The 22,507-nt window shown below is 43.1% G+C and overlaps 1 protein-coding gene across 4 annotated transcripts in view; it reads right to left on the bottom strand.

Annotated features, from left to right (window-relative positions):
* STAU1 (staufen double-stranded RNA binding protein 1) overlaps window positions 1–22,507 on the bottom strand; it is a 2,205,075-nt gene that overhangs the window by 1,919,846 nt on the left and 262,722 nt on the right. For all 4 annotated transcript variants that reach the window (XM_044089934.1, XM_044089936.1, XM_044089933.1 and 1 more), the window contains exon 3: window positions 7,265–7,389. In XM_044089934.1, the coding sequence (XP_043945869.1) occupies window positions 7,265–7,389 (125 nt within the window). The remainder of the gene's footprint in view (window positions 1–7,264; window positions 7,390–22,507) is intronic.

The following is a 22,507-nucleotide window of genomic DNA, read 5'->3' as shown; positions in this document are numbered from 1 at the left end:
TGCAGAAACCCCCTGGTTCAAGGCTCCAGAGAACATCCCTGCAATACCAGGCTAAAACTCTTATCAAACTTTTCGGCCACCAAACCAGGACCGAAACACTAAAGGTGGAGGAGTGTCCATATTCACCATGGATATTCACACCACCAGGCTAGTTGCCGAACACAATACGTCTAAAATTCTCCAGGTGCAGCTAACACTAGGTAAGATAGAGTTTTTAGATGTTCTTTTAATAAGAGAAGGAGGTACTATACAAACACAGCTTTGTAGAAAACAGTGCAATAAAATTAAATATTACAACGCACTAGCATGCATCCCACACGTCTATAGCAACATAGTGAAGCGACAAGCAATAAGGAGCATCCAGACTCACCAGCCAAGACACCAAGTTTCAAGAAACGGTTACCATATTACATGGTGAATTTAAAGAAAGAGGATAGAAAAGAAACAGATTTCTTGTTTAAAGATAATGTAACAAACCATTCATTTATGGTGGTGGTCATGATTTTAACAAAGTATAGAGAAAGAGATAAAACAGAGTTAAGCAAGCCTGTGATACCGTTCACGAATAAGAAAATTAGAGAAATCTTTATGAAGAACTGGAATATTCCAACCATAGATGAGAAACTACATGAATTAGTGGAGGACACTCCCAAATTCAAGAACACAAAATCACTGAAACGTTTATTATGTTATGAGAAAAATAAGAAACATGTTGAGTCTGATAGGAAAGGAACTTGTGCATGTAGATGTAATCAATTTTGCTACATATTAAACAACAAGTTTTAGGTTCATAGGTTCATACTAGGCTATCTGCCCAAGGGCATTTATAAGCCTAGCCCATAGTTATGTGGCTTTCGCCACCCCTTTAGTTTGAATAAAACTATGCCTATTATTTTGTTGTGCCTCTGTCAAGCAGTGACACTGAAGTAATCCCTGGGGTATATCTGCGATCTCCCATACATTGGTCAAGATTCCTCTTGAACAAGGCCAGCGAGGTGCTCTGCCTCGCATGTACCGGGATTTTTGTCACCCCGACACAGGGTGTGTGAATACGATTTCAGTTTATATGCAGATTGTAAGACACTAGGATTTGATCTACTTAGCTATATGTATAAAATGTGGATCTTTCTATGTAGGCATGACCAACAGGACATTAAGGTAATGTGTAACGGAACATATATATGCCATAAATAAGACGATAACAATGCCTTAGCGAAACACATAATGAATAAAGGCACAACACATAGCTTTAAGTTTATAGCAGTTGAGTTGGTATATAAAAACATTAGGCTAGGTAATTATTAAAACTAACGGAACAAAGGGAAATCAGATGGATTTTGAGATTACAAGCAGACAGAGGCTCAGGGCTCAATGACAAGGTTTCTTTGAAACCCTTCTTGGCTGCTAGGGACTTTAAGCACTAAGAGCTTAAGCCCATCTTTTCCAGAAGCCTTTAATATAGGATGCTGCTATACATCCACTGAGTAATGGATCCTATACATATATATTAGTTTTTATGTATGCTAAAAGATTCTTTGGTATTTATCCATTAGTTAAGCTGACATTATTATAGATTTATATAGCATATAAGATAGAATGGTTTTAATGTTTTTTGCCACAGATTGTTTCCCAAATCTGCATTTTATTCTGTAAATATGTTCCAGATTTTAGATTCACATAATTCATACATGTATATACATTTGTTTTATACAGTTTTTATACATATATTTATATACATATGGCTTTAGGTTTCACTTTTATCACTGTATAGCATATATAGACATTATATTTATATGGCACATGCTTGTGTTATGTATTTATGTTTTTAAAGTTGTACCAATTAGTAGTTTTTGAAATGCGATAAAAACAATAGGGGGATATTTTTCTACAGGTGTATGATGTCATACTGCTTTATTATTCATGAGCAATGAATGTAATTGGTTCAACAATGAGAGAGACAAGGTATTTAGAGAGAATCCACTTACAGTTACCTAAACAGTCTGATGAAGCATTCAGTTGGAATGTGAAAGTGCTTACTGAAACATTTCTTTTACTCAACAGTTTTTATCATTACTTTCAATAAACGGTCAGCTTCTCATTGTCGTGTTGTGCCTCAACTAGCTTCTTTTTTGGATAACACTAGGTAAGACTGCAATCTTAATTGTAACTTGCTACAGATCCCCCACCATGCCCCAAGATTCTCAGTAGACCTTTCTAAACATACTGGAAATATTAAGATACAACCTAACAACTTAATACTGGGTGATTTCAACTACTTTGCCAATAACTGGGAAAACTACTTGTGTACCAACACCTCTGCCCAATGGTTCTTGGAATTCATAAATTCCAACGCCCTGGATCAACTAATCCATAGTCGCACCAGGTGCTCCAATATCCTAGACCTGGTCAATACCAACATGGGAAATCAGTGCTCCACACCTCTGGTCACTCCCTCGTGGTCAGGTCTGACCATAAGATAATCACCCTTAACATCCACATCCCACCCCACCCTCCAGTACGGAAACCTCCATAAAAACTTCTCCAAAGCCAACTTCATGCTACTCAAGTCAAAAGTGACAAACTTCATGACACCCATGTAGACGGGAATTGAAAGTTTGACTGCTGAATTCTACACTAAGTCACTGTACAAGCACATCCACTCATGCATGAACCGTGCCATCCCAAATGGAACCAAGATGCTCTCCTCCAAAAAATATAATGCCAATCTGGTGGTCCCCTGCCATAAACAAACTTTACTAAAAGAGAAAAACTGTTATTTATTTATTTGCATTTAACCGGGTTGGTCCAGCTGGGTAAGAATTACCCTTTTTCAGTGGAGACCCGAGGGGAAAAGCCCCAAACAGACATACAAATACATACAAAGAGAGACAAATTAACAATATTACAAAGGAAAACAATATTATGGGTACAATGGATAAGAAAAACAAACAATGAAAGTTTTAGAAAATGAGTAAGGTAGGCCAGAGGCATGCATGCAAAAGATTTATGAAAAGGTGTTCTGAGCAAGATCTCTGAATTAAGTTACAGTAGGCAAAGAAATTATGATTTAGGTGTGGAGTTAGTAGTGTGGGAGTTTTAGGTGGGAGCATGTGAAGGACATTCCCATTTGGAGGGGAGATGGGAGAGAAGCATGGATTTGAAATTGTTGTGGTTAGGTATATTATGTAGTGGTGTGGGAAGATTGTTCCGTAGTTTGGCTACGTTGCAGGAAAGAGGAAAATCCCAGGATGCAAAAAACTCCCTTACCAGCCTCAGTAAGAAGCTGAGATCCCTCATAAAATCCTTCAAAGCTAGTTATGAAAATAAAATTGCAAAAGATTGCAAAGACAACCACAAGGCATTCTATAACTATGTCAAGAATCTAAATGGCAATGCTCAGATCTACTGTGAGCTACAACAGTATGGCATTTAATACTATGATCCCAAGGATATTGGGAATATCCTGGCAGATTAATTCAGTGCCAACTTCACCCCCCTCTCACCCCCCTAAACGGCTCATCTCAATACCAGAAGATTAGCAAATTCCGGTAATAACGGCCACACAGGTATAAAACGCACTCTCCAAAGCTAAGAATACAGCATCCATGGCTCCAGATGCCATCCCGGGATGTGTATTACATAAACTACAAAATGAAATAGCACCTCACCTAAGTGTCATGTTTGATCATAGCCTCACCTCAGGCTTCGTGCCCAATGAGTGGCGCACAGCTACAGTTATACCACTCTACAAGGGGGATTCACCTTGGATCCCGGGAACTACCGCCCCATCAGTCTGACGAGCCTGATCTGCAAGGTCATGGAACTTACTATCATGGAACGTATAAACAAAGACATTAGCAACCTTCAAACACTGGACCCCACCCAGTTTGTGTTCATGAAGGGCCGATCTTGTCATCTGAACCTGACTGACTTCTTAGAATCAGTCTCCAGAGCCATAGATGAGGGTAAGGAGGTCCCACACAGCCTATCTGGACATCACCAAGACCTTTGACACTATCCCCTACTCTGGAATCATAGATAGACTTACTAAGCTGGGCATTAAGCCCTATATCACTCACTGGGTTGCCAACTGGCTTACTGACAGGACACACACTGTAAAAGTAGCTGACTCCAAATCCAGCTCCAGACAACTGACAAGTGGAGTACCTCAGGGTTCAGTCCTGGGACCACTCTTGTTTGGCATCTACTTCTCTGAAGTACAGGCCAACACTAAAGGACTCTGGCTAACAAAGCTTGCAGATGACTGCAAACTGGAAACCATTACTAAATCCCCAAATGATGTGGATACTCTACAATAGGGCCTTACAGAAACAGATGCTTGGTGCCAGAGCCATGGGGCTCAAGCTCAATGCCAAGAAATCTATAGTTATCCCCTTTGGGAAAAAACATGTACCCGTGAATTACCACATAGGTGGCAGTACACTAAACTCAAAGTGTGATAAGAGACTTTGAGACACAGGTGGACAGTGGTCTCACCTTCGATAACCATATCACCACAACAGTCAGGAAATCCTATGTGGCATACCTCATCACTAAGGGCTTTTCATCCAGGAAAAAGGAGGTCATTGTCCCACTGTACTCATCCCTCATTAGTCCCATTATATAATACAAGTCCCAGTTTGGTATGTACCTCTCAAGACATCTGCAACAACTGGAAAGGCCACAAATACCTCACTGAATGAATCACAGGTCTAAAGCAGATGCCCAATGCTGACCGCCTTAAAAAACTCCAGCTATACTCTGCCGCACATCATCTACTCAGAGGCCATCTATGCTTAACATACAAGGCCATGTCAAACCCAGAGCTGTTGGACATGCTACACTTAAAGAAATCCCATTCCCTCTGAGCCACACGCTCCAGGGATCTAAACCTTGTCATCACAATAAACAAAACATGCTGATGGGATAGGTTCTTAACCCAGAAACTCACCAAATTCTAAAATAGACTGCCCATACATATCAAGCAGAGCACCTCTTTGGCCCTCTTCAAAAGGAACCCTGACGACTGGATAGGAGAAAAGAAATTCACCCCGGGCATCACGTCAGTCGCCCTGCTACACAGGGGTCCAGGAAATAAATATTGCGGGAATAAATAGCCAGGGAATTGTTATGGCTAAGCTAGTATAGCTGGTTAACAAGGCTCTATCTAAAGCTAAAAACACTGCCTCCATGGGACCAGATGGTGTCCCAGGCTGTGTCATACACAAGCTCCAAAAGGAATTAACCCCGCAACTTAATACCCTGTTCAGTCTCAGCCTGACAACAGGATATGTGCCCATAGAATGGCGCACGGCAACGGTGGACCCGCTACACATGGGTGGGACCACAACTGACCCTGGGAACTACCGACCAATAAGCCTGACCAGTCTGATCTGTAAAGCTATGGAGCGAATCATTATGGAACTCATAAATGGAGAGACTGGGAACCTCCAGTCGCTGAACCCACAAAGTTCGGCTTCATCAAGGGCAGATCATGCCTCCTGAACCTGGTAGATTTCTTTGAAACTGTTACTCAGGCTATAGATAAGGAAAATGAGATACACACGGCTTACCTTGGCCTTGCTAAAGCATTTGACACCATTCCCCATTCAGGTATTATTGATAAGCTCACCAGCTTGGGCATAAACCCTTATGTCACAAGATGGATCGCAAACTGGCTGTCAGACAGATCCCATAAAATAAGAGTAGCGGGATCTATGTCCGAATCCAGACCAGTAACGAGTAGTGTGCCTCAGGGCTCTGCCCTGGGGCCCCTCCTGTTTGGCATATACTTCTCAGAAGTACAGGCAAGCACGGAAGGGCTGTGGCTGACTAAGTTTGCGGACTGCAAACTGGGTGCTATAATAGTCTCCAGCCGACATGGAGATCCTCCAGAAGGGCCTAAATGAGACTGATGCATGGTGTCAAAGCTATGGTCTCAAGCTAAATGCAAAAAAAATGCGTAGTAATCCCCTTTGGAAAAAACAGAGTACCCGCAAACTACAACATAGGAGGTAATCCCCTGAAATCTGAAGAAGAAATAAGGGATCTCGGGACCCAAGCAGATAGCTTTCCTTTGATAACCATGTTGCCAAACTGGTTAGAAAATCCTTCTATGTGACCCATCTGATCACGAAAGAGTTAGCATCAAACTAAGGATGTAATGGTGCCCCTCTACTCTTCCCTCATCAGACCCATTATTGAGTACAATGCACCAATTGGAATGCACCTGGCTAAACATCTCCAGCAGCTGGAGAGACCACAGAGGTACCTAACCAAGAGGATTACTGGCCTCAAACAGTTGCCCTATGCAGCATGATTGAAAAAGCTAAGACTGTTCTCTGTTGCATACCGCTTTCTCAGAGGCGATCTCTGTCTAACATACAGAGCCATGTCCAACCCAGAATCGTTGAACATGCTCTATCTTAGCAAAACCAAATCTACTTGAGCTACATGCTCTAGGGATATAAACCTCAACACAACAATGAATAGAACATGCTGGAGGGATAGATTCCCTTCGCAGAGACTTCACTTACTATGGAACAGGGTCCCGATCTACATAAGACAGAGCCCCTCACTATCACTCTAAGAGGAACCTTGATGAGTGGATGGGTAACAGAAAGTTCACACCGGGGATCACACCAACAGCACTACTAGATAGAGACCAAGGGTACTAGCTGTTAGTACAAGGGTCTAGGGAACTACTAAAGGGGCGGTGAATACCGCACAACGTGGCTGGGCTAATATATGCCTTCAGGCAGACAGCCCAGTACCAACCTATGAACCTATAGGCCCCTAGGGACGACAGCCTAGTACCAACCTATGAATGGTTAGGCTTAAAATGGCTCTAGGACCATTGACTTAGCAAACTCCTATGATCCTATTACTGCATAATTGATTAAAGGAGCTTTTGTCCCTTGGCCTCTCCAGAAAATGTGTTAATTTTCCAAACCCAGTTGGACTACCTCAGTAAACAATGGCAAAATAAATAAAAAGGATTTATTTGTACAATAACGCTCCCTGAAGATGGCATCCTAGTTCTAAAATTACTTTAACTGCAGCTTATTAAATTCACAACAGAAAAATACCAGAAAGATTAAGAGCTTTTCTTAATTGTCCATTTGTCACGATACAACTGTGTGAATATGAAAATGAATTCTCAAGTCACAGACTGTACTCATGAGTCAGTTCTGGAAATAATTTACATTGAACTACAAAGTGCTGATGTTCTTCATCCATCATCATCGCTTGTATGGCCATTTACCTTCGAGTGGGCTGGACCCTGTTCACTCAAAAGCTTGTACTCTGGCTGAATCTTGTTGAAACGGGCTAACTCATTCACCAGACACATTGGGGTTTTCTCTTTGGGGTTTGCCATGTTAGATGAAACTGCAAAAAAAAAAAAATCCAGGTCAACATTTCTAAAGAACACAAAAAGAAAAATACTCAATATTATGCAATAACTAGTGTTTTCTAGCAATATAAAAGAACAGATTCATAGGCACTCACTATACTTACTCATCTTGTGAATGAAGTTCAGTGCATGGGTTCACAGTCCACTTAAGTTCAGCAGATACATACAGTTCATAACCAAGTTTACAAGGTGCCATGTTCCTTGCAGCCCCCAAAATTATGACCCACAACATAACCTAACAAACACCAAGGTCCTTTAAGAAACACATGCTCAAATTTTGAGTATCCACAATCACAGTTGTTCCTTCCCATAAATACTATGCTCATTTGTGTGAGAGCAGGGATACACCCTGCCACTCCCTATCTTCTCCAGCTGGATTTTTTCAAGTTCAATATCAAGTCAGTCACCCATTTCTTTCCATAAAATCTAACCACACATTTCAGTGATGAAATAAAATTCATTTGTTCATTTTTTTCATGTCTGGTTTATCATTTTTAGAATTGCAAAAAAAGCCAGTGTACTCTAGCACTAAATGCATGCAAGCCATGGAACAAAGCCTAGAGAGGACACCAGTCCATCAAAAGATGTACACATGCAAACACAAAAAAGCAATTTGGAGACTATCCAATTCAGCTACTGGAATATCTTCTGAATGTGTCAGGAAGACAGACACCAGTGTACACCAACATGGACATAGGGAGAAGGACATGCAAACTCAAAGTAGCCACAATCAGAAAATTAACTGGAGATGCAACTGCTGAGGAACAGAAGTATTAAAAACTGCATCACTGGGCCAACAAAATGAAACAACTTATAAGATTTATTATAAAACAAATGTAAATATTACCACATTTTTCAAGTGCACACATAGGTTAAAATTAGAAATGCACATAAACGAAAAAAGGGGAACTGAAGAAGTTTCAACTAAGTACCCATGTTGAGAATTCCCTCATAAATTTACAGCTAAGAACTCCAACATCACTTGCTTGTTCATTAAAACATGTGATGTGGGGGCATCCAAAGGAATAAATTTCAATACATCCTTCCACTTTTTGTAAATGGGAGAGAGATTTGGTTCCTCTCTATCTGTTGATGTACCAAACCACTGAGTGTTGTCTGTTTGGACAGAAATCGCACCCCTATGGAAGAAGTTCTTGGAATTCCTGCAACACTAAGACGACCATTCATCTCCAAGATACTGATGTGAAGCTTGGCCTCTGTGCGTCTATGCTCCTTGTAAAATTCTTCCCTCACAATGCCCCACCCTTACCCCCAAAAAAGGGCATCCATGCTAACTACTCCTGCTGATGGCAATAAGGTCTACTTATAAGGCATGGACAATTCAGCCAATAACTTAAGTGAGTTCTGCATGCTGGTATTAAATGAATAAGAAGCGACAGTGGGTCTAACAACTTGGACCAGTACGATAAACGCAACCACCAGAGAACGCTCTTGTGTAAAAAAAATAGCATGCAAGACCATTACCATAAAAGGTGCTTCAAAAAATCAGATATGCTAGAGGGGAGTATTGCTGTGGTAGGACAAGCATGGCTGTTTTGATAGTGAGAAATCTTTCTGTAGGCAGACTTCTTTGTATTCTTCGTATCTAGCCAATATCCAATACATCTGACCTTGTGTAGGGTGTAGATGTGACTTTTGCAGACTGACAAAAAAAGACAGAACTATAAAATGTTAACTCTGGCTGATAGTAAGGACAATCTTTGTTGCACCAAAAAGTTAATTATCGAAGTACAAGAAAACACATACTCCCTTGGCTTGCAACCACTGCCATTCACTTGGTGAATACTGAGAGAGCTGTTGTGAGACAGAAGGACAAGACTCCGAACTGACAGTGGTTGGATCCTTGTCATAAGTACAAGAGCCTCCTGGATTCTTTTGCAATCTTTGTCAAAGTAAGCAACCTGGAGGTTTATGGACCAAATACAGTTATTCAAACTCAGAAAAAAGTTAGACTATCTTGTACCAAGACCATCCTGAATGGGGTCTTTCTGATGTACTGGCTTATGCTGCCAAGATCAAGAACTGGCCTGAGGTCTTTTACTCTGGAATAATTTAATGACCCTCTCTACTCTGGTGACACATCCTGAATGGCTCTTTTTGAATTAGAATAGAAGTTTTCCTTTTTGACCACATCATATACAGTAGAAGAGCAAGGGGAATAGCACAGCCTCTGGATGCCCACTCTCTTACCTATTTATTCTGCATGATCGCTAGCCACACACAAAATGGAGAAACAGAGAGACCCCTCTGGAGATGGACAAGTTGGGCAAGCCTTCAGATTCACAGGTCTTGCTTCTCTAAGAAGGGACTGTGAAAACTAAGATTCTGTGGATCTCCGTGACCTCTTGCTCAGCATCCATTCAAGCAGCCCCCTCTTTAGCGGCTGCCCCAGTCAGAGGAGGAATCAAAGAACTGATGCTGGAATTTTCTAAACCACATGAAGCACTTCTGTTTCCAGCTGAAAAGTTGGACAGAGCTATCAAATCTCAACTCCTACAACAGACAGGACCTTGTGTCTTTCCATTCCCACCACAATCATATTTTTCCCTTCATCACATACCTAGAGGGCACAGTGCCATCAAATCGGGTGTTGGTGGAAGATGCCTTAATGTTGTTAGCAAATTCAAAAACTGAGCAAAGTGTGGTGTAATACTGAAACCCACATTTGCAGTCTTAGCCACTCCAACAGCTGCATTATGCAGCAAGCATATTAAGAGGTTTGTAATATTCAACTTTGTCTCCAATGTCATCTCTAGCCGTTTTGAGTCTTGCAATGGTAGCTTACACACAAAAAAAATGTACAGTTGTGTACACTTACCATAAATGTAGATGTTAGAGTGTATTCACTGTTGCAGTCATTACATTTGGGTTATCTGCCTGCATGTAGCCCTCAGCCGGTCTGAACAACAGTCTCTTGGATTCCTGCATCAAATGCTCTCTTCTTCCATGAAGTCAAGGGTATAAAACATGCAGGTGACGCCATTACATCAGTTTTTCTTGCCCCCATAATTGGAAGCAATTATATGTTATGTTAAACCCCCAACAAAAAGCAAATACACTAGAAAGCTCAAATAAACCAAACGAGAAGGAAAGGTAGTGCCAAGAGAAGTCAGGGGGTTGGAGGGAGGGTAACCAGGACTGCAACAGTGAATACACTAACATCTACATTTATGGTAAGTGTACACAACTGTACTATGTTCTTCATGTTTCACTGTTGCAGTTATCACATTTGGGTTGATTACCAAAGCTAAGGAAAGGAGGAGGAAGTTAGAGCATTAGGGCCAGCTATTAAGCCCTGCAAAACTGCAGTGGCAAAACCAGCTCTGGATTTAGAAAAAATAGGCATGTGGAAATGCTTGGTGAAGGTATGTATAGAGCTCCAGGTAACAGCTTCTAGGATGTCCCTGGTAGGGACTCCTCTGAGAAAGGCTGTAGAGGTAGATGCAGCCCTGGTGGAATATGATCTAATCCCCTGTGGGGTAGGTTTTCCATGGTGCTTATAGCAGAAATGAATGCAACAGGCTATCCACTTAGAAATGGTTTGCTTTGAAATGGCAATCCCCTCTGCCCCAGCAGCAAAGCCAACTAACAGCTGTTCAGATTTTCTGAGAGGCTTAGTCCTGTCCAAATAAAATCTAAGTTGTCTGTGCACGTACAAAGAGTGCAGTATTCTTTCTCCTTTGTTCTGTGAATTCAGGAAAAAAGTAGGCAAATGAATGGACTGATTTTCGGGCCACACTCGACACCACCTTGGGCATAAAGGAAGGATTTGTCCTAAGGGAAACCCTGTCTGCATGGAAGATAATGAAGGGCTCCACTGCCATAAAGGCCTGTAATTCAGACACTCTTCTAGCTGAAGTGATGGCTAGAAGGAAGGCTGTTTTCCAAGAAAGGAATTTCAACTCTGCAGTTGGAGCTGGTTCAAATGGAGGGAGAGTGAGCTTTTCCAATACAAAGTTAAGATCCCAGGCTGGAGTAGGGGCTTGCTTGGGGGGGTGGGGGGGTCTCAAATTTTTAGCCCCTCTGAGGAATTGCTTTAACAGCAGGTGACAGAAGAGGAGTGGTTCAGTAGTATAATGTGCTGAAATGGCAGAGGCATGAATTTTGATAGACGAGAAGGAGAGGCCCTTGTGGAGCATTTCTGTAAGTACTGAAGGATATGAGGAACAAGCCGCGGTGGTGTAGCGGTAGCGTTGCCTCACAGCAAGAGGTTCTCCCGTTAGATTCTCGGCTGGAGCGCCTTCTGTGTGGAGTCTGCATGTCCTCCCCGTGGTCGAGTGGCGTTCGAAAGACATGCGTAGAATGGGCATGCCTTCGTTGAAGTTTGGGCATCTAGCTGGCACCTTGGCACCCATAAAAAATCTACTGCCAATCATTAGCGGACCAGAGTTCCGCTGTGGCGACCTCTAACCGGGAAAAGACGAAAGAAAAACAAACTGAAGGATATGAGGTAAGCTGGGCACCGTAGTGCCCATCCCCTGAGTCTAGCTCCAGGAACAGACTCTTTTTCCACTTTTCAGCATAGGATTTTCTGGTACTAGGTATCCCTGCTTCCAGAATGACATCTAGCACCTGCTTACTGAGGGATGCTATTGGAGAGCTCAAGGAATTAGCCAGGCTGCAAGGTTCAGGGTTTGAAGCTGAGGGTGCAGAATCTGGCCCGCCAGCTGGGACAGCAGGGAATGTGTCTGAGGTAGGTGCCACGGATCCAACAGTATCATACTGCGCAAGAGAGGGTACCAGTGCTGGCAAGGCCAGTCTGGTGCAATCAGTGTTGTCCTTGGCTTGTCCAGTTTGACCTTTAGCAGAACCTTTGAGAGGAGAGGCAGAGGGGGAAAGGCAAACAGAGGCCTTCCCAGGTAAAGGACAGGGCATCCACTTTCCAAGCTTGACTGTGGGGAGTCCTTGTGCAGAATTTGTCCAATTGGTAGTTCTGAGGGGAGGCAAACAAGTCCATCTCTGGAGTCACCCATTTTTTCCTCAAGAGGTTGAATATTTTTGGATCCAGTTTCCATTCGTGTTGGTCCATGAAATTTCTGCTTAGGTCGTCTGCCAGTGAATTTAGCTTGCCTGGCAGGAATTGAGCTTGTAGGTGCACTTGGTAGCACAGGGCTGTGTTCCACAGAGCCATGGCTAGTATGCAGAGAAGGTACGAGTGGGTTCCCCCTGCTTGTTTATGTACCACATAACTGTGGTGTTGTCTGTCTACCAATAATTGTCCTGGAAGGATATCGTCTTTGAAAGCTGTCAGGGAATTCTGTACAGCTAACATTTCTTTTTGGTTGATATGCAAGGGCATCTGACTTGGGTTCCATTTGCCCTGAATGCACCTCCCCAAGTGAGGACACCCATGCATAGTCTGATGCATCTGTAGTCAGGACTGGGCGGCAGGGGGTAGACTGAAAGGGAGCCCATTGTTTAGGTGGCAGGCCGCTGCTCACCAAAGGAACTCTGTCTTTATACAAGGAATGATAGGAATCATTGTCTCCAGGACCTGAGAATGTTGACACCTTAGGCTTTTTAGATACCATTGTAGTTTCCTCGTATGCAGTCTTGCATATGGAATTAGTAGAATGCAAGAGGCCATGAACCCCAGGACTTGCAGGATTTTTCTTGAAGATTGCTGGGTCTTTGTGGCCAGTAGTCTGAAGTAAGCTGGCAAACTTGTTTCTCTAGAGTGAAGTAAGCCATCTGGGAAGTTGTATTCAAGCTTGTGCCAAGGAATACAATTTGTTGGCAGGGTACTAGATGAGATTTCTTTTCGTTTATGGTGTACCCCAGTGAGGTTAGAAGTTTCTTTACAAATGCCAGATGTTTTAATAGCATGTCTTGGCTTTCTGCCTGAATTAGACAATCGTCCAGGTATGGGTATATTTGAATATTTCTCTGCCTGCAAAATGCAATGGCTGGAGCTAGACACTTTGTGAATACCCTGGATGCAGTAGATAAGCCAAAGGGAAGTGCAGAGAACTGATAGTGCATGGAGCCTGCTCTGAAGCGTAGGTATTGCCTGCAAGATTCCCTTTTTGGAATGTGCAGATAAGCTTCCTTTAAATCTAAGGTTGCCAACCAGGGGGACTCCAGGGATGGATCTGTCTGCCTCCCCTCAGAACTACCAATTGGACAAATTCTGCACAAGGACTCCCCACAGTCAAGCTTGAAAAGTGGATACCCTGTCCTTTACCTGGGGAAAACCTCTTAGTTTATGCCTTGGAAGACTATTTAAAACCCATTTGTCCTGGGTAATGAGTTCCCAGTTTTTTTTGTGTGCAGGGCAATCTTTCCCCCTAAGGGAGCAGGCAGTTGAGCAGGGCTTGGAATGTTCAAGGTTAAGTCACTGTGACATTTTTCCATAGGGGGGGGGTGTCTTACTACTTCCAGCTTTGGAAGTGGGAGCCCCCCGCTGTTTAGCCTGTGTGCCTTGAGACTGTATCCTAGGTGGTCTGCTCTTCCTGGGTTTGGACTGAGAAGGTTTGGAAGAGACTGGAGCAGACCATTTCTTAGAAAACCAAAGCCTACTAAACCTGGGAGGCTGTACTTGCAGGAAATCTTTAATAGTTTGCATAGATTTAGCTTTTTCCTCCAACTTTTTAAGGACGACTTCTGCTTTGTTGCTAAATAGGCAGTCTTGGTTTAAGGGAGCATCCAATAATTTAGCTTTAATATGACCTGGCAAGTTATGCTCCTTAAGCCAAGCATGTCTTCTAAGTACAGAGCCAGTGACAGCAGCCCTGCAAGATGCTTCTAAAGAGTCAAAACCACATTGCAAAGTATGTTTACCAACTTGTTCAGCAGAATGCATTATATCCTGCAATTCTTTATGTTCAGCACAGTCAGGAATCAACATCATTTTCTGTTTAAGTAGTCCCACAATATGCTGCCAATACTTAAAATATATGAAACTGGCAGTTGAAGGCCCTAATGGCCACAGTAGCATCAGTGTATTCCTTCTTACCCAATCTGTCCAAGGCCCTGGAATCTCTATCAAGAGGGGGTAGGGTTTTTAGCCGTAGTAGCCTTAAAGCCCTTAGGTTCTTGGGAAATGGTCTCTTGGTCCGCAGTAGGATTCGTGAAGAGGAACTTGTGAGAGTCAGGTACTCTAATACCAGTCAGGTTTTCTGGGAGCTGGAGGTAAAGTGTCTGGGGCCAGGCTACATTCCAAGAAGGCATCATCTACAAAGTCCACGACAGGAGGGTGAGCTAAAGGCCTGTGTTGAGGGAGGAGTAAAAATTCCCTAAGCCTCTTTTTGGAGTCAGAGTAATCCTGGATTTCCCAGCGGAAATGCTCCCTAAGAATGTGCAAGGTTTCACCAAAAGAAAAATCTTCTGAAGGGGAAGCAGAGGGAACGGAATCCTCTGCATCAGAATCCTCATAGGTAGATAAAGGGCAAATCCTGGTAATCAGAAAAAACAAACATTTCAGAATCCTGAACAGAAGAATCAGAAGGAAAATCAGGTCTAGGGTCTAGTAGAGGTGGAAGGCTGCCTTCCCCTAATTAAAGTAATAAGGTCTTCAGCCATTCTTATTTGTTTTTTAGGCATATGTGGTTTGGACGTCTTTTTTCTGGGCGTGGGTCAAGTTTTAGGCCTTGAAGAAAAAGATGGCGTCTGTTTGAAATTCAAGTCTGTAGGCCTGAATACACCCTCAGAAGCCAGTGCCTGCACAGTGGCTCCAGACCCATCCAAGATAGAGACATTTGCAGGTTCCATAGTCGAAGAAGCAGCTCACGGCATACCGGACTCCGAATGGATCTCAGCAGAGGCCTGCGAATCTGAAGTAGCAGGTATCAGGGGCTGCAAAAGCACCTCACTGAGTACCAGCGAACTGGCGACTAGCTTATCAGAAGCGTCAGCATTTTTGGACCTATGCGGTCTGTCTCTGTCTTTATCCTTACGTTTTTTAGGAATATCGGTAGTCGGATGGCTTACCGACGGTTTAACTATCCAGAAATGTAGAGTACCAAAATAATTTGCTGCAAAAATAGACGGACGACGAACAGTTTGGGGGTTGAATAAAGCACAAAACCGACAGCAAGGGACATCATGGTCTGGGCCTAAACAAGGAATGCAGTACGAATTAAAATTTTTGAGGTATTTGCTTTCCACAGGTAAGACAATTGTTAACTTTTACCAATATCGGTTTAAGAGCAAGAAAAAGGATCCCCAACAGGGTACTTAGTTTTTTTGAAGACTTCAGTTCTGAAACTCAAATGAAAATTTCAGGAGTCAGCCAAACGGCACTTGCGAACTGCTTCTGCTTCCGGCACCGCACGTCAAGAAAGACTGATGTAATGGCATCGGTTGCATGTTTTATATCCCCGACGACCTGATGTCATGGAACAGAGCATCTGACACAGGAATCCAAGACTCTGGTATTCAGGCCGGCTGAGGGCTACCTGCAGGCATAGAACGCAAATGTAATGACTGCAACAGTGAAACACTAAGAACATCAATTTGTTCCAACTCCCTTTTGAAATGATTCACGCAACAGATAGTTCAATGACCTATAGTCAAAAGCGTCAGAGGCATAAGCTCTCTTTCCGACTCTATCATCCATTCTCCATTAGGAGAATGAGGAGCAGAAGACTCATCTAAGAGTTCATTCTTGGTGGCTGCTACCAGTATCACTCTTCATAAGGGTTCCCCCTCTGACTGAACTTAGGTTATTGGAGAATACTGTTAGACTTGTGGAATATAGCTTCTGTAGAGTCAGGTTCCTGTCGCACCCTCCTCCCAACCAGGTCAATACGCCCATCTGTCAGAGGGACCACTCAATAGGCAGAGGGGGCAGAAAGATAACCCTCAAATATCACTTCCTGGTCCTGAGAGGGAAGTACAGTACACCAACATCTCCTCTCTATCGCCAATTAAAGGACTTAAACAAATGAGGTGTCTTCAGTAATAGACTAAGAAAAACACACCCTACCATCCAAGTTGGTGTCTGATGAGAAATACTCCATCAGGGAGTCCGGGTGTCTCCTCTTACATGTTCTCTCCAAGGGGATCAAGTGGGACTGATCAAAATTTCTGAAATCTGACCAGTGCAATGAGTTCTTTGAAGTGATCTGTTTCACTTTGTTCTGGGAACCACAATGAAAGACAAAGCAGCAGATAGACCAGTATCTCTGAATTGAACCGATGCCAAAGGAGATGTATTTGCTGCTTGTGAGTGCTCTACCTGTGATTTTCTGTGCATTTATTTTGAGGTTTCTGTGTTCTAGTCAGGTAGCATAGTCTGGATAGAGGCCTGATGTTTGTTCTGATTTCATGCCAAGGAGTGTATCATATAACTGATTTGTTTGCAGTTAAAAGCACTCTGTTTAAAACATTAAATTTAGTGGCTCATTGCCGTTTTTCTCCTGTGAAGAACATTTCTGTAGTGTTTTCTGCCCATTAGTCTCACACCAAATCCTGCTAAACAAACAAAACCAATATCACCTATTAAGTTCCACTCTTACCTGGTTCCAAAGCTACTTAACTGGTACCAAGCTGTGAAATGGGAAAATTCTCTCGCTCCTCAGCTGCCCATAACTATAGGAGTCCCACAGGGTTCTATCTTAGGACCACTACTATTCACAATCTTCACAAATGACCTCCATACCTCCACAAAGCATGCATCTATCATTCAGTATGCAGATACTACTACCTTAATCTATGCTGCACAAAACATTCCCACCTTCCTGCAAACAACTTAACTAGCATTCTCTGACACTGAAAACTACCTTACCAAAGCCCAACTTATCCTCAATCCAAAGAAAACTCAGCTTATGATTATAACCAGTTCTAACAAAAACACTGATAACAGTCAATTCACTATCTACTCCACAAATGCTACTCCAATCGCTACAGTGACACAGGCTAAGCTATTGGGAATAACCACAGATTCCCACCTTAAATTTGATAGTCATCTCAACTTAACTATTCAACTACATGCCAAACTGGGATCACTCTACTGTATCAAACCATTTCTTAGCAATAACACAAGCTCAGCCATTGCTCGCTCCCAACTTCTATCCACCCTACTCTATGCATCTCCCACTCTGACTAATCTCAACAAAACTGAACTAAGCAAAATGGAAGCCTGCTATAACAGAACTGCCCGCTTTGCTGTAAATTGCTCATATAGAACTCTTCACTGTACAGCTTTGAGACAGCACCATTGGCTTGAACTGCCCAACCTCCTAACCTACAATCAGCTCTGCCTCTGTCATTCTATTACCTCCCCAATGTGTGTCCTGCTCTCAAAAACCTAGTACATCACTCAGCCAAAAGGCCTCTTAGATCATAAAGCACACTACTACTAGAAGTCACCAACAGCTACAATAGCTTTGGAGATGCACTATATAGTAGTTCAGTGGCTAAAACATGGATCTCTCTCCCCACAAGCAAACAAAACAAATCGTCCAAAGCCTCCTTTAAAAACCTCATTAGGCAACATCTCAAGCAAAGTTGGCAGTGCCATGGTTGCTCCCCAGGCTAGTGAAAGCGGATAAGGTACACATACTAAACCTAGAGTACTTAATTTTCACTCTTACAAACACTGGCTAATGTACAGTGTATGTACTGTGCCTATGTACTATGTATGTATTCTACTTATGTTCCAAATTTCAGCTGTACACCACAAATCTATTAATTACCTTTATTTTTAAATTATTTTGTTTGTTCGTTCCACTTTAACTGTCGATGTGCTGCATACCACTGTAAAAACATGTCTATTGTAATTGTGTGTATACTTTCGGCTTTTCCCGTTTAGGGGTGGCCACAGCTGATCACCTGTCGGCTCATGATTGGCAGTGACATTTTTAAGGTGTCAAGTTGCCAGCCGGTGCCCAACCTTCCAAGGAAGACACTCACACCTAGGGCCAATTTAGAGCATCCAATCCACCTACAGTATGTCTTTGGGATGGGGGAGGAAACCAGAACACCTGGAGAGAACCCACACGACCACAGGGAGGACATGCAGACTCCGCACAGAAGGCAGCCCAGCTGAGGAACGAACCAGAGAACCTCTTGCTGTGAGACAGCAACGCTAACCGCTGCACCACCGAGGCCGCCCAATTTTGTGTTTATTGATCATGTCTAAATATCAAAATGCATCTGCAATTTTTTTATGTGGAGCTTTTCTCCCCGGGTCTCTGCTGAAAAATGGCCTTTTCAGCTCAGTCAGACACCCCCAGTTAACAAACAAAACAAAATAAAATAAAAATAAACAGTGTAGCTAGTAGCTGTAATAGTTTCCCACCCCACCTCCTTATTGGTGTCTTGTTCTTATACTTGGTGGCTTTGCAGCTGGCCTCCCCTACAGTAAATCTGATCTGGGACACTCCTCCTAGTCTAGTATCATTAGCTCATTCTACTCAATACAGAGCGAACATTTGAGAAGACCAACCCACTCAGATTCTTAACCTTGAATTAGCTTCTATTCCTGCTTTCTCCCTTTTCACTTTACAAACAAAAAAAAAAAAAAAAAAACTTTGCTAGAATCTCCGTGTGTTCTGACGGAGTGTACTTCTCAGCTGACAATTGTATTTTTTGACACTTTCACTGTTCAGCATTGAATAAAATAACGGAATTCAGTTCAGAATACAGTTAAAATAAACTGCAATTATTTAAACTGCATTTGCTTTAACATTAATACACACTCAAATGTGCTAGCTTGGGACTGCGGTGGTGGTGCTGCGGTAGCGTTGTCGCCTCACAGTAAGACGTTGTCCTGTTCGATTCTCAGCTAGAGCGTCTTCTGTGTGGAAACATGCGTGAATGGGCAACTCGGCACGTAAAAATCTACTGCCAATGATTAGCGGACCGGAGTTCGGCTGTGACGACCCCTAACCGGGAAAAGCCGAAAGACAACTCAAATGTGCTAGCTTGCACTGTACTTGAATTTTTAGTGTTGTTTTAGCTGCTTTTCTGTATAAAAATATTCTAAACTTGTTTCCTGCCTCTCTTGTAACTAGTCTAGTCCAGACACAGATTTGCTGTATCCAGGACAGATTTGCTGTATCCAGGACTGTTTGTAAGCTTCTGAGCCCCTCCCCTCCAAGCCTTTCTGTGTTGGAGGGAAGCCTTCTACCTTATCAGTGGGAGTGGTAAGCACTAGGTAGCTTATATACCACAAAAGGAGTGGTTTCTGGCCCAAAAATTGTAGTTTGAGCAGTTTTTTCCCTCTCTCTCAATTTTCTGGTTTAAAAGCCCACATTTAATGCTTGTTTCCTGCCTTTCCTGTACTTAGTCTAGTCCACATACAGATTTAATCTGTATCCAGGACTGTCTGTAAGCTTCTGAGCAGTGCCAAAGTCTGGTCTTCAAGTTTTCCCTTAGTCCTCTCCTCTCCTGTACTTTTAGTAGCTTATTAGTCTAGCACTTAACCAGACAACAAAAGTGCTACCAGCACTAAACGTTCTACAAGGAAACAGCTCCAGTACTTATTAATGCTAACCCTTAATGCTAACCCCCCCTCCAGGCACATCTAAAGGTCAGTTGCCTGTGCTTTCTCCTATTAACCTGGTGAAATTAGACCACCTGATGTAATGCAGCAACTGTCTCATGTACACAGACAACCATCTCCTCTTACCTCCCAACGTTCAGACTTGTGAGAGATGCACTTATACACATTGGAAGCCATGCACTCACCAGCCAAGACAGGAATAGCTGGTCAAGAGGAGAAGATCAACACTTGCACCACACCACATGGAACACACAGCCCTCCAGAATACACAGGCACTGCCTTCACATAAAAACACAAACCACACACCCACCTTCACGGAGACTCTCAAATAAAATCTACCCAAACAGCAGAGACCTCCAAGGCAAAGACGCACTTGACCACACAACACAACACTAATCATGAGACACACAACTTTCCTAAACAGTGTGTCACTCAACCAAAGCCCCCAGGCAAAACAGCATGCCCAACACACTAGTCATAAGTGACTAGATAGTGAGGCACAGTGATGTCCCACTCACTAGAATGAATAAGGAGAAAGTACCAGTCAGCTGCCTGTCAGGTGCCAGGATCCACCAAACCGCACACACACTCAGGTCCCTCAACAACAGGCAAAATATGACTGTCATTGTACACGTGGGTGTGAAGGACCAGAGACGTACTTCCCTGGACTACATGGAGAGACCTGGAGCTCTCGGATTATGTAGCCCAGGCGGGTATGACCCTAACCCTGTGCAGCAACCTACCGTCGCCCAGAATTATACCACAGTTAAAGCAGAAAATGATAGATTTCAACAACTGGCCAAGTTCCTGGTGTCATTCTAAGAGGATGCAGTTATCTGTCTGCCTGGGATGACATGACAGACAGACCTCTATGCTTGGCCAGAGATGGCCTGCATTTGTCACCCCTGGGCTTCCAGATACCGGCCAAGGCTCTTGCCACCCCTATAGTGCCTTTTTTAGGCTGTGTTCCTAACACCAAATTACCACCGTAATGGCTACAAACAAATGCAATCTGAGGGTCATGCTGCTCAACACTAGAAGTCTAAATCTCAAAATGCACTAGCTCTAAGCACTCTAAAATAGAGAACATCAGCATTTGTGCTGTAACAGAGACTTGGTACAAGGTAGCAGAAAGCACCCCTGCACTACCAGGCTATAACTCATTCGACATCTTTCGGCTCCAGAACTTGGACCCAAGCTCCAGAGGTGGTGGTGTTTCCATATTCATAAAGAATGCGCACACCTCCAGACTAGTAGCCCAACATAACACATCAGAGATACTTCAGGTGCAGCTAACATTGGGTAAGACAGATTCAGGTCATAGCCTGCTATAGGACCCCAACCATGTCCCAAGACTCGCACTCCACGTTTCTAAGCACCCTGGAGAATATTAGGGTGCAAACCAACATTCTCATACTGGGTAACTTCAACTACCCCCCTCCATTAATGGGGAAAACTACACATGTACCAATACACTTGCCCAACATTTTTTTTGAATTCATCAATTCCAATGCCTTGGACCAGCTCATTCTTGCCCCCACTAAAGGTAGCAACATCCTTGACCTGGTCATTACTAACCTGGGCGACCGTTGCTCTACACCAAACTCCTCCCTGGTTAGATCAGACTACAAACTAATCACCTTGGAAATGCACATCCTCCCACCCACGCAAAGGTAATGGCCATGAAAAGCTTCTCCAAAGCTAAATTTGGGCTCCTAAAAACAGAGGTAGCTAACTTCATGGCACCCATGCAAATGGTGAATACTTGCATGAGCACCAAGCATCAAATCATACACCAATGCACTGTACGAACACGTACAGAATTGCATGGATCTCGCCATATCCAACATAACCAAGATATTCTCCTCCAAAAAAAAAGGAAGCCAATCTGTTGGTCCCCTGCCATAAACAAACTCTACAACAGGAGGTGGAAACTGATGCGGAATACGGTGAAGTTCCAAGACTGGAAAAACTCTTATCTGCCTCAACAAAAAGTTGGGATTCCTCATCAAATCCTCTAAAGCTAGCCATGAAAACAGAATTGCAGCAGACAGTAAAGACAATCACAAGGCTTTCTATAGTTATGTAAAGAATCTCCACGGCAATACCCAGATTTGCTCTGAGCTACTGCACAATGGTACCTCCTATACCGAGCTAACAGATACTGCAAATATACTGGCAGACAGATTCAGTGCCAACTTTACCCCTCTCTTTCCCCCCCAAAGGGCCAATCACAAAACCAGTAGACTACCAGGCACCCAGTATTACTGCTGCACAGCTTAAAACAGCACTGTCCTAGGCCAGGAATACAGCTTATATGGGACCTGACAATATCCCTGGCTGTGTTCTACATGAACTACAGTGAACTGGCACCTCACCTGTGTGCCCTGTTCAATCACAGCCTCACCTCAGTCTTTGTCCCTACAAAATGGCACACTGCTACAGTCATTCCTCTCCACAAAGAAGAGGCGACTGCACACAATGGGAACTATCGCCCCATTAGCCTGATGAGTCTGATATGCAAAGCTATGGAATACATCATCATGGGCCTAATAAACAATGATAAGGGAATTCTCCAAACTCTGGATCCCACAGAGTTTGGTTTTGTGAAAGGTAGATCATTG

This window comes from Protopterus annectens, chromosome 12.part0 (genome assembly GCF_019279795.1).
Source record: "Protopterus annectens isolate FY-2018-M chromosome 12.part0, PAN1.0, whole genome shotgun sequence".
NCBI classification, from domain to species: domain Eukaryota; kingdom Metazoa; phylum Chordata; order Ceratodontiformes; family Protopteridae; genus Protopterus; species Protopterus annectens.
Note: the sequence above shows the minus strand (reverse complement) of the source record. Positions and strands in the feature narration are given on the sequence as shown.